At 42.4% G+C, this 13,305-nt stretch overlaps 1 protein-coding gene across 1 annotated transcript in view; it reads left to right on the forward strand.

Annotated features, from left to right (window-relative positions):
* The first annotated feature begins 1,372 nt into the window (after positions 1–1,372).
* The window catches only part of SH3GL3 (SH3 domain containing GRB2 like 3, endophilin A3), a 41,389-nt gene continuing 29,456 nt past the window's right edge, over positions 1,373–13,305 (forward strand). The window contains exon 1 of the mRNA XM_056499496.1: positions 1,373–1,499. Within this exon, the coding sequence (XP_056355471.1) occupies positions 1,455–1,499 (45 nt within the window). The 5' untranslated portion in view covers positions 1,373–1,454. The remainder of the gene's footprint in view (positions 1,500–13,305) is intronic.

Raw genomic sequence — 13,305 nt, forward strand, 5'->3', positions numbered from 1 at the left:
GAGCTCTTCCTAGTCTGTCTGCTCTTCTGAGTGAGAGACTGTGCCCTTTGGAACCCTGAGCAGCACCACTGCAGGTTTGGAGTCACACTACCAGGTGGAATTTTTCTGGTGCACAGCAGCAGCCAGGTGTGCTCTGGACTGCTGCAAGAGCTTTCATGTTTTAAGAGCTATAATTAAATTACTACCTACAGTAATAGACCTGAGGTTAATGAGCTCAGACATGCTACGTTGGACCACAAGAAAAGAGACAGACCCATAATAAGACATTTTCAGCCTTATTAGAAATAAGACAGATGAAACCAGGCAGCTGACTGGCCTTTTGGTGCCAGGGCTTTTTGGTGCCAGGGCTGTGCTCCCCACAGGCAAGGTGCCCTGTGTGTGCTCTGTGGGCGCTCCCTGGAGGCAGGGTGCTCTGTGTGTGCCCTGTGGGTGCTCCCCGGTGGTCAGGGTGCTCTGTGTGTGCTCCCCGGTGCAGGGTGCTCTGTGGGTGCTCTGTGGGTGCTCTGTGGGTGCTCCCCGGTGGCAGGGTGCTCTGTGGGTGCTCTGTGGGTGCTCCCTGCAGGCAGGGTGCCCTGTGGGTGCCCTGTGGGTGCTCCCCGGTGCAGGGTGCTCTGTGGGTGCTCTGTGGGTGCTCCCCGGTGCAGGGTGCTCTGTTGGTGCCCTGTGTGTGCCCTGTGGGTGCTCCCCGGTGCAGGGTGCTCTGTGGGTGCTCTGTGGGCGCTCCCTGCAGGCAGGGTGCCCTGTGTGTGCCCTGTGGGTGCTCCCTGCAGGCAGGGTGCCCTGTGTGTGCCCTGTGGGTGCTCCCCGGTGGCAGGGTGCTCTGTGGGTGCTCTGTGGGTGCTCCCTGCAGGCAGGGTGCCCTGTGTGTGCCCTGTGGGTGCTCCCCGGTGCAGGGTGCTCTGTGGGTGCTCCCTGCAGGCAGGGTGCCCTGTGTGTGCTCTGTGGGTGCTCCCCGGTGGCAGGGTGCTCTGTGGGTGCTCTGTGTGTGCCCTGTGGGTGCTCCCCGGTGGCAGGGTGCCCTGTGTGTGCCCTGTGGGTGCTCCTCGGTGGCAGGGTGCTCTGTGGGTGCCCTGTGGGCGCTCCCCGGTGGCAGGGTGCTCTGTGGGTGCCCTGTGGGTGCCCCGCGGGCGCTCCCCGCCGGCGCCGTGCCCTCCCCAGGCCAGCGCAGCCCCCGCCCGGCTCTCGCCGCTGTCTCCATGCGACAGCGCGGCGTGGGCGGCTGGCAGCGCCCTCATTTGCATATTCCCGCGCGCGGCCAATGGGCGGGCGGCGCTGCCGCTGTGATTTGCATGCGGCCGGGCGGCGGCCAATGGGGCGGCGGCGGCCGGGCGCGCGGAGGGCGATGCCGCCGGCGGCGCGCGGGCGGCGCAGCGCGAGGCCGGGCCGGGCGCGGGGACCTGCCGGGCGCGGGCGGCCCTGGGCCCGGGCGGCCGCGGCGCAGCGGCGGCGGGACCATGTCGGTGGCGGGGCTCAAGAAGCAGTTCCACAAAGCCAGCCAGGTAGGGCGGCGGCGGCGGGCCCGGCGGGCTGTGCTGGCATGGGCGGTTCGCCCCGCGCCCGCTCGGGGCGGCGGGTCCCTCCTCCGTCTGTGGCAGCATCACCCGGGCACCTCCGGGAGCGTTTCCTTCAGCGGTGCCTCCGGGTCCTGCGCTTGTGGTTTTGCCTGTCAGCTTCCTGTGCTGTCCTCACAAGAGAAGGTTGCCCGTTCTACCCTTTTGCTTGAGGCTTCAGGTCTTTAGTTATTAACATTTGTTGTTTAGTGATGGGTTCGGGTTCGTGTTTTGAGGCATCTGTTAAAGCTACAGCCTGTATGGTGCCAGCTTTCCCCTAAAGAGTTCATTGTTTTGATCTTCCACGAGCTGCTGCTGTATTATCCTATCTGGAATGCCATGTACTTGTCCTGTAGAGGGTATCAGATGTTTCTAGAGTTTTCCCTCCTTTTCTAGATGCTGTACTCTATCTTCTCTAGCATGAATCTTCATATTCTTCTGACCCCTTCATCTCTTTTCTCTTTTACATATGCTTAGCTTTAATAGTTCAGCTGGTTCCTTTTAACAGAGAAGTGCCTTTGTGCCGAGCAGGTAGAGTGGTTGAATTCCGTGGGAGGATGCTGCCAGTGCCAAACCCTGCATTGGTGTCGGGGCATCAGCATGTGGCTGCAGTGGGATTCTTCCACGGAAGGTTTTTGGAAGTCTCAGCTGCTTTGCTTGCTCATTCTAAGTCAAAGAGATCTGTATTTCTGCTGGCTGTCATTGATGATAATGGTACGATATCGAAATTAGTGCCTGTAACCTATACAAGTAAAATCCAACAACTGCTTTTGTCTTGGTGACAGTGAAGAAAATAAAGGTTCATTGAGTGCTTGGCTGTCATCTTTCTAGGTCTTCCTTCAGCTATGTAGCTTGTCAGCAACCCAAGTGCAGAATCTGCACTTTGTTTGGATACAGAGATGCTAAATATTTGTATCTAATGTTTCAGTAGTGTGTTCTTTCATGGAATGTACTGATCCTGAAAAATGTTGTGAATTGCTATCTTTTAGTTAACTTTCACTGTTCCTTTGATAAACGGCTGGACCTGTAGAATAAACAAATCCAAGGACAATTTATTAAAGATTTTGGCTTGTTTTGCGTCTGATATGCTGATAAGTGATGCAACCATTGCTGTAGTGAGCTTGTAACTCAGGAAGCAGAAGATACTTAACTGAGGAAGTTCAAGAGGTAACCACAGCAAGAATTCTCTTGTCTAGCAACTGGTAACAGTGCAGGTTACTTAATCCTGCCCAGATGTTGGGTAAACAAACAAACAAAAGGATGGCTGGGATCTGATAAAGGTAGTAGTAATGGCAGAAAGGAGCTGTAGGACATATAGAATTTGACTGCATTTATTGGAAAGTTGTGGTATGACTTCCAGTATTCAATACAGTAAGGAACTGCAATGCATAACTATTTTTCTCACGATGGGTCAAAGGTAAAATTTCAACTTATTTTCAAATGCAGAACTGAGTAAGAAGTTTTACATCAGTTGATTAAAAAAGTATGTTGTTATGGAAATGTGTTTACTGGGGAACTGGGGAATTAAAGTTCAGGAATAAGATACTGGATTTTTATTTCTTTTTTTTGGGTACATAAGGAAACTTCTTAAGAGCTCATTCTGTAAGAATTCAGATAAGATGCTGGGTGAAATAGTAGTGGGAAAAAAACAGAAGAAATAGCATATACATGTAGTGGATCAAAACAGCCGTGTCTAAACAATGAAACTGCTTATCTCTGACAGACAGAGACACAGTCATGCCTAGATGTATAAAGTCGTTGAACTAACAAAAATGAGTGGAAGATGGAAAATAGAAATATTGGGATTCCATCTTTTAGAAGAATTCTTCTACAAAATGCTAAAGCAAGCAAATGCAGAGTGTGAGAGGTGTTTTTCTACAGAAGATTTGTTAAATTTCCAAGTACTGTGGGACCACTTCAGGAGACACAGACCTTTGTGTACTGAGTGGGTGAAAGATGCCAGTGGTAACTGTTAACAGCAGAGACAGGCATTGCTTGGGGAAAGAATGAAATTAATTCCTTTAGTGTTCCCAAAGGAGAATGGGGGCAGATGACAAAAACTGGCAAGTGTCCCAGAGGACATTGAGGAATACTGGAGGGAATGGGACTACTGTCAGGCCATGTGATTAAGGAATAATATTTGAAAGCTGACAGAACCTAAGGACAAAACATGGGAAGGCTGAAGGAAGTGTATTAAGACAGTCTGTATTTAACTGTTCATTCAGAAATGTGAATAAATGCCAAAAGGGTGACAAGATATATGTATACTGTTTGCATGCTAAAATAGACTTCTGTTCAATGGAAATAAATTACAATTATAATTGAAATATAGAGTAGTATAGATTCATAGTTATAAAAAATAAGTGAAATAAATTGAGTAATTCTAAACTCTGTTTACTCTTACTGAACCACTGAACTTTTTTTTGCAAAAGAAATGCATTTCAGTTTTGTTCTTGTAAAAAGCCTTTGTTTCTGTATGTACAGCTTTTGTCTGACTAGTGGTGGTCACCTTTGTGTGTAGGCTTAAATTCTAAGTGCAGGAGTTCAGGAAAACAAAAATTACTAGTGATTTTATACATGCAGTTGAGGTTTCTGGGATGTTTGTCTGGTGCTTGTCAGCTTGGTTTGGCTGAAGTTACACTTAAGTAAATGAGTGTTTACATTATGAAAGGTCAGCAGCTAACTTTTTATGGTCACTAATGCCCTTGCCAAAATCAGGCATGATGAGCTATTGCAAACTTGGTTGGTGTAGTAAAAAGTCACCATGGGTCTGTCTGTTTTTAATCCAGTATTTCACAATAGTTGTTCAGATGGTTTTCCCCTAGAATTTTTTACCCAACTGTTTGTTTTTTTTTCAACTGAAAATGGCACGTTTGTTGGTTTTCGCTTAAGTGTCAGGCAGTGAGACCTAGAAGACAACTCTTGTTTTACAGAGTCTGTTGAAATTACTGTAATGAGGTTTGTACCCCAGAGGGAGTAGAGTTTGAGCTGTTTTTCTGTACATCCCAATCTATAAAGCTGCAGTGCCACTCCATTATCTGTCCCCTAATGATTGCTTCCCCTGGTGTCATGGGAGGGATAGACACAAAGCTTGGGTGTATCTCAGAGTTTCTGTGTCTGTTATGTAGTGATAACTCCCTTCATCTTATTAGAATTTTCTTTACTATGCTTTCAACTTAGGTTATAAGTTTAAACTGAAGTTCTTTAATTGAAAGTGGACTGCAGTGAAGATCACTTCCATTCTCTCTGTTAAATGTCAGGGATGATTCCTTGAGTATAACTCATTTAACTCATGAAATACCAAGCAGAACCTGTGAAGTGTCTTACCACCTCTCACTCACTGATAAGCAAGGGCAGGCTGCTTCTCAGGACTGATTAATTCATGTGCAGCTCCCATGAAATTCAGCTTTTTTAAAAAATGTATTTTCAAATACAAATTTTAAAATTAAGTTTTGTGAAGTTGTGTTTGCAATGAGAGTTTGTGTCCTGTTGCTCTCAGCCTGTGCCAGATCTGATCTGTTTTCCTGTTTGAAAGCCTTTGATGTAGGTGTGTGTATCTGTGCCTGCTGGTTCTCGTGGTGGTGATGCTTGTGGGATAACCTAGGTGGTGGGAGGACTGCATCTTCTGGTGTGTACTGGGAGTGCTTCTAGAGTTTAGAAAGGAAGAGAGTGAATAAGAAAGCCATAATAGGTGTTGGATGTGTTTCTAGTTTCTGCTGTGCTCTAAAACCACAGCCAGTGTAGGATCCCTGTGTAAAGATGTGTGATTTTTCAAAGTGCTTGGAGGCTGGTGAGCTCAGAACCTCCCTTAGGGTGCTTTGAAAGCTCAGCCATGATACTGGTGTAGGAAATCTGCTGTTGAGTTTGAATTCACACTTTTTAATATATATTTTTAATTAATTGTAGCTGTAGGCTGTGTATAGAAGCAGTTTCACTCTCAACAACTTGTTCATGTTGTATTTCTTAGGCTTAGTTTCTCAGAAGTATGGAAAGTAATGCTTTTCTGAGAAAACAGAACTGCCAATATTCACAATTATTGTGAATGTCTTACTTGTAATGTTGTCATCAACAGCTACTGGAGCCTCTGTAGACTGGGTTCTTAAACCTTTTCCTGTTGTCAGTGAAGAGAGGCTCCAAGAGAGTGTGAATCAGGAGCTGGTTCTATTGTCTGTTGGTAGAGCTAAGGGGAAGCAGATTTTCTAACCAAAACAACCAAAATGTGTTACTACTTTTTGCTTTCTGAAGATGATCTAACCTCATGTAATAAATATATAAATAATATGCTCTGTGTTTTAATGTCTTATGTATCCTGAATGGCATTTGTCTTTTCAAGTGCTGCAATATTTTAAGCAATTTTGAAATGGCCTTTTTCTGGTTTTTAATATTTTTTAAGTTTTCAGCTATCACCAACATTTGCAGGGATGCTGCATCCTGTCTCCCAGATTTCTTATTTTCTCTGTTGATTTTATGTGGCATTTTGATCCAATCTGTTGGAGTGAAGACCAGATCAGAATCAAGACCACCTTGTTCCCAAAACAGAATAGATTGGATTTTGTTGTCAGGTTATAATGGGTGGTGGTGGTGGTGGTGATGTTTCTCGGTGTTTGTTTTTTTTGGTTTTTTTTTTTTTTGTTCTCTTGACCATTTTTCTTTTCTGTTATGTTGTAGATACTAGCCTAGACATAATATTTAAGCCTTTTCTAAAGTCCATGTTGACATTATGTTAATACACAAAAAACTTCAATTACACAAGTGCTTGATAGTAAAGGAAGTAGTTTGGTAAACTTTATACAAAGAGAGCCTGAACTTGACAGTGAGACATGAAAGGAAATTTTATTGCCTACATCCAGCTACATTTATTTCCTAGAACTATAAGCTGTTATCATACAGTCTGTTAGAGATACTGTCCTTTCACAGCCAGTGTAAATTTGGCATGATAAATCCATGACAGTAGTGCAGAGAATGCTTCTGTCTTGTTCCTAGTTTTTATTAGATAATTGGATTTATTTTTCTTCAAATCTTACAGAATTGTGGAGGAAGGACAGTAGTGAAAAGGATATTAGAATTTAGCTTCTTGTCTGATGAGTTTTAAAGTGAATAATTGCACTTGTACAGTTGTATTTATCAGCTGCTAGGGTAGCCTGGCAGTAAGGCAGAAGTGTAGCAAAAAGAAACTGTGAGTTCTCTAGTTAGTGTATGTACAAGTTAGTAGAAGATAGAGGTCATGTGCTCTGCAGCCTTTGACAATGCAGCTCCCAAAGCCTGCAAGAGAGAGATCATAATGCAGTAACTCAGAAACCTAGCAGAGATGCAGCTGCGATTTGGGAGGAAGTTATTTATATTTTACACATAAAATATTTATATATGAAAGTCTGAATGGCATTGAAAAATAATAGAGAGTGGCATAAGAGAGTGGGAGCTGAACTTTCTCCTTGAATTCATCTCCTTTTATAGCATCTTGGCTTTGCTGTAGAGCTTTGCACAGGCATCCTGAAAGTTGGAGTGAGAGCTGGCACTCCATCCCAAACTCCTGCTGTTGCCTGAGTCACTGCAGTACATGCTGGGTAATACATTGCAGTGCAGGCTCCTGAGAATCCTGCAATGCTGAAAAACAAACAGCCACGGGCAGCCCAGCAGCAGCACTGCATTGAGATCTTCTTTAGCAGCACTTGGAGTTACTTGAAGTTACTGCACTTTCTGTAATCACACATGTAATTCAAATATAAAGTGCATCCCAGTCTTCATAGCTTCTGTAAAAAACATGTAAATCCCCCAGACTTGGTCTTATAATGATATTGTTAAGGATAAAGTGCTTCTGTTTATGTTAATGCCACTTTCACCTCAGTTTATTGCCACAGTCTAATTCTGTATTGTGCTGAGTTCTCATTGTTAGTTTCCTTTCATTTCATGGAGAGGAAGGCACTGCTGGAGTTTTATGACTAAGTTAAGAGTTGAAGCTGTGGATTATAACAATGCTTTTCACAAGTCCACTTAGAAAAGAGCTATTCAAATGTCAGGTTACACCTTCAATCCAATTTTCTAGAGCCTTAGTGTCCTTTCACTGTGTAAATTTTTCTGTTATCAAAGTTACTAAGAGTTTTATGCATTGATAGGAGAATATACCAGTTAATTTCCTGCAACATCTCAGGTAGCAGCAGCTGTGCAAGTGAAATACAAAAATAACTTGGCCTTACATTCTTGCTATTCAAAGGAAAATGCCAAGCCTCTGAGGAGAATCAATTCTGTTTCTTTACTACCCTAATTAAGGTGCATTTTTGATACTGTACTTGTGTTTAATGAACTGTAATGACTACAGTGAAATTAGTCTGGTTAACAACTAAACATGACTTAGGAGTCCAGGACTCAAAGGAAATCAAAGGGGTTTAAAATTCTGTTTTTCTATGATTGCATTGTTTCTGTTCTTACTCAGTCAGGTTCTAGGCCTAAGGTGAAAAAGTAGAGAAGGTATTTTAAAGTTTTTTCTTAACCAAGCAAAAAATAAATAAAATATAAAGAAACAGTGTCAGTGGTCCTAGGTAGTAACAGCTCCTTTATTCCATTGTGTGTTGCAACTGCTGGTAGGTCTTACTGTTTGCATTCTTTTTCTTACAGGTGCTGATAAATATGGTCCTAGAAAGTGACATGAGTTCAAGGATAAGGAGCTGGCTGGTCAATGGCAGAACCAAAAGCAGATTATGTGCTTCTAGACTATAGCTGCAGTGTCCAGTCATTACGGGTTTTTTTTGTTTGTTTTTGGTTTTTTTTAATTATTTATTATTTTTAAATTTTATTTTGAATATGTGGTGATAAATACAAAATGTAGATATGAGTTTGGCTTAAAGTTTCCATATAAATGTGATGTAATTTCACTGAAAGTTTGGCATGGCTAACATGGTATTTTCAATTACCTTTACTGTATTTAATACCCCTCTGGAACGGGTAAGCAGTCTTTTAGAAACTGGGATTTTTGGGTAATGGTATCTCCTCAGCAGAGAATGAGTGTGTGTGAAATGTGTGTGGTGCCATAAACAAAATGTTGAATTGGGAATCAGAAAGTCAGTGTTTTGATTCAAAATTATGATTTTGCCTTTTGCAATCCTGTTGAGAGCAGGAGAGTGAAATTTGGTGCCTGTGCCATCTGTGTGGTCAGAGAATGCACAAACACGGGAACGCTTTGCCTTTCTTTGCCGCAGGGAATGTAGCACCTGCCAGCTTGGCATCTGGGTCACAATAGATGTGTGCAGGGTGAGGGGCAAAAGAGACTCATTAAATGGAGAAATTGGTAATTAAAAACCTTTCATCAATTCACAACCAGCATGTCCAGTCAGCGCTTCTGAAATTTCTTCCAGAGAAAATAATATTTTTAAAGATGTTAGGATGAATTCTGTGTTTGGTGTGATCTGCTTGGATGACTGCCTGAGGCACTGGAACATAGCAACTGTTACTTACCTTTAAGATTAGCTGTTTATCATTTTATGGCTTTAGCTTCTGAGTAACCTGTACTCGCCTTTTTCCCCTGCACATTGCAGTAACTACCTAGGATTCAATGGGCCATGTCTATTGCTTTGTTTTGTGTAGAGAATGCAAGAATCATGGCATTTTCACAGTGAGTTTGATGATTAAGAGTTTCCCTTCAGTGATCTCTTCATCTGTGGTTAAAGGTTTCTGTTTCATGGGACTTGGCTTGTTTTGCTACTGATGGATGTACTGCCTTTTTTGTAGGAATTTCATGCTGCAAAGCCATGTGCCCCCCAGGGGAGGACAGAGCCTTTTGACCTCATTTGCTCTAGTGCTTTATAGCTCACTGGAGAATTCTGCAGGGGTCTGTATTCTGTTTGTAAATTATACTTGGAAATTATTTCAGTTTTCTGTGTCATTTGTTTAATTTGATAACAATGGAAGTCAATTCTGTGTTCATGCTGAGGGAAGTTCTTTTCTGTCCCCATGGATGAAGTCAGTGGTGCATTTCTGCAGTGCTGCTCTTACTACTAGAAAGAATTGTGCCTTGTGGAGATTCAGGACAGTGTGTGTCTTTCTTGGAAATGGAGCTGAGGAGCCCTGTTAGCCCCAGTTGCATTTGAGTTGGTGGTGGTGTGTGTAACAATGTCTTGCTGCCTGAAACCACTGGCATGTTTTGAAATGGAGTTACGAAAATAAGGCAGAAATGTACAGTGACTTCCTTTCCAAACTAGACATGGTGAACAAAGTGATGAAATAATACTTGTGGGGTTTTTTTTTCACCTTTCACTGTGATACATGAAGGTTTTCTATTAAGTGAATGAAAGATGCATGGATTATTGCAAACTTTCTGATAAAAGTGCTTGAGACATGTTTGTTCCATTTAGGTTTTCCAACTCATGGTGATCACAGGTTGTATTAGCAAAGAGTAAGGTATCTTAAGTTCTTTCTTGTTCTCCCATGGGTAGTTTCCAAGGGCCTCCATGTTCCCTAGCTAAGTCTGCAGAGCTGCTAGGAGCACATTGATGGATTTTTCAAAGTATTTGAGGAATGATACTTTTAAGAGCATTAAAAATTCAGTTGCATTTGTAGTAGACCCAGGAACTGGGAGCACAATGCTTCACAGTGCTCTGATGTGAATTTAGACTTGGGAAAACTGTGAACTAAAATACCTTAAAAAAAAAAAAAAAAAAAATAGGAAGAAATAAACAAGCAAGAAACCTCTCAAGCAGCACAGACAATATGCTTGCTGATTCAAAGGGAAAGTGTGCAATCCATGTACAGCAGAACCAGGTGGATTGCCTTGAGTAGCAAATGCTGGGGGCTGACTGTGTGGCAGAAGAATTGTGGGTGTTTCACACTGTACCAGAAGCACAGGAAGCTACAGGACTGGCAGCTCAGATAAGTAGAAATGATGCCATTTAAATCAAAATAATGTGCAGCAAAAAGTAAGGGTATGCGAAGGAGTTCTCAGTCCATTTTATAGTAATTTCAAAGCCACACAGCTTTTCTTAGGTGCTAAAATATGTAAGCAGCAGTTTAATAACATTGAAGGACAAATTTCTAACTTGATTATGTGGAACGGGATTCTGTAAGAATTACTGTCTGGAAAGTAGTTTCTGAAAGAGCAATAAACAGATTATTTGTCACTTTTCATGCATAAAAAATAGACTTGCTGATAAACATGCAGACATGGTGATGAGCAATAGCATGCTAATGTGAGGAGCAGTTAATTCTAAAGCAAATCAACTTAAAATTACAATTTTTGAATGTTTGTATATCTGGCTGTGTACAGCTTCTGTTGACAGTCTTGTTCTGCTTCCTTTGCACAGCTCACCTGTGAATGATCTTGGCCACATTTTCATTACTAATGGATTCACTAAAACTGTCACTTTATGGCACTGCCAAAGAAGTTTTTACTTTTGATAAATATGTAGTTGTATAGTAACATTTAAAACTAATACTCTGGAATATTTGCAATGAATCTTTTAGTGTTAGCAGCTCTTGAACTTTGAAAAATGTTAAAATACTTGGCCCAAATACATAAGCTTTGAGCTTAAATCTGTAAGTTTACCATGCTAAAAATGCCCAAATCTTGTCTGTGTTATTTCTCCTGAAGTTAGTCTACACTGGTGCATAAATCTATATGCCAAGAAATTACTAAGACTCAAATAAACTGCTTTGGTGTTAAATGTAAATGAATAGGTGTGGCTTCAGCAAAGGTGATGTGAGTAAATTCTGGCTTTACAGAAATCGAATTTGATTATCCATGACTTTTTCCTGTCTTTGACAGGGCTCCCTGACATCAGCTGTGTGTATGTGGTCTTTCTAATTGTGCATGTGGGCACTGAAGATATGTAAGTGCTTGGTGACCTAATAAGGTGGCCCAATGTATCCAGCCTTAAAAAAACCAAAAAAAAAACCAAAGATCAGCTGATTCATATTTAAATGGACTTTCAGTAAAGCCGTCAAATAAGCAGAAATCTCTGGTGGTGGAAATGTGGGAGGGCAGTTGGGTAGTTATGAATTATACAGTGCAGTTACATGTTTTAAGAAGAAAAAAAATATTTACATGTTTTAAGGATTTTAACTTCTTGTTCTTCATATGCAGGCTGTAATCTTTGTGTTGCTTGATCTCTATTTGACAAAGTAGATTTGTTGGTTTTTTTTCTTTTTTCAAGTGGTACAAAAGAAATACCAGCAGTAGCATGTTTCTCTCACAGAGAAATGATGCAATTGGCTATTCTATAGCAACTCTAACCTAGTCAGACTTCATGCAGGACCCAGCTATGGGGTGCCACGCTGGGTTATGGTTACAATAAATTGTAAAATACTTGTACAGCTTTACATCTGTGGATAGGCCTGTGACTCTTGACATGCTGAAAGCTGACTAGACCCTCCTCAGTACAGGCCTGTGCTATGATCAGTGATGTGATGTATTTGATGTTAACTTTTGCAGGAGCCAGTGGGAGCCATCTTCCTGAATAAGCTAGGGTAGTTTAACCTGAGAAAAGAGTGAAGGATCCAGTTTCTGAGTTTAATTCCATTGTGCAGGAGCTGGTCACATAATGTTCTGGGAACATGAAGTGTATTCAATTCCTCTTAGGAGCTATGAATCAGAGTATTGCTCCCTTCCAGAACTGTGACTGACAGTATGCCAGCATTCTCTAGAACAAGGCAGAGCGTAGATTTTTCATTAGACTGGTGGCAGTGGCAGCTGTCGTATGAAGTGAGCAGAAATGAAGAGGTGTTGAATGGACAAGGTAATGTAAAGCATACTGATTTAGGGCAGAGAGGTCTTTAAGGAAGTCAGACCCTTCTGTATGCACACCTTTCCACTGCATGTGCAGGAACAGTGTTTGTGCAGTCAGCTTTAACAGCTGGATGCCACCAGATGAAGCATAAAGTTCCATGGCAACTTGCATCACCCTAAATCTAGGCTGTGGTAGCCTTGCTCTGCCTTCAGGGCAAAGTCCTGGCCACCTCCTTGAGTCAGCTCTGGGTGTTAGTATGATCACACACACTAAGCTGTTAGAGGCAGCTTATCCATCTCAAAATCAACCCAGCTCCAATGTGTGAGCAGCTTTCAGGTGGATTAACCCACTGAAAGCTCACAGCACACAGCTGCTACTGCCAGTGCAAGGGAAATGGACGGAATGTCTCAATGGGATGTAAAGGATTTAGAGAAAGCTAAGCAGCTGTTGAAAAGTACCTTAATCATTATTAGAATGTTTTGTTCAGAGAGTAAAATAAACTGCTTTGTAGGGGATTTGTGTCTCACTGAAGTTCTGAATGATGGGCCCACAAGTAATCTCTGCTACCAGCTCACTCTGAGTTAATGGTGAATGTTGTGATTATGGTGTGAGGGCAGAAAGATCTGTCTGTAATCCAGCAAGCCTGGAACCCAAACAGGACAATTGAGTGGTTTAAGTGAAATGGTGATCAACCTGGATGCAGGTAAAAGTAATGTTCCTGATGAAAGCAGCAGCTCAAGCTATGTGAGGGTTTACACAGTGAGATCTGAGAGGCTTCAGCCAGATTTCAGTGAAGACTGAGAATGCTTTTGAAGGAGTGAGGGAACACATTTCTTAAGTGGAGGAAAGAGTGCCTTTATTTCAACTGAGAGGAGTGTCTGGTGAAGGAAGTTCTGCTCAGCTGGAGTAAGTACTGCTGGGACAAATGATGTACCACAGAGACATGAGTTAGGGTGACATTGAAGATAGCAAGAGGCAAGCTAATCACTAAAAAATGTGGTGGAACTTCTCCTGTTCTCTCAATATTCTGGGCAAAACAGAAC

This window comes from Oenanthe melanoleuca, chromosome 10, assembly GCF_029582105.1.
Source record: "Oenanthe melanoleuca isolate GR-GAL-2019-014 chromosome 10, OMel1.0, whole genome shotgun sequence".
NCBI lineage: Eukaryota > Metazoa > Chordata > Aves > Passeriformes > Muscicapidae > Oenanthe > Oenanthe melanoleuca.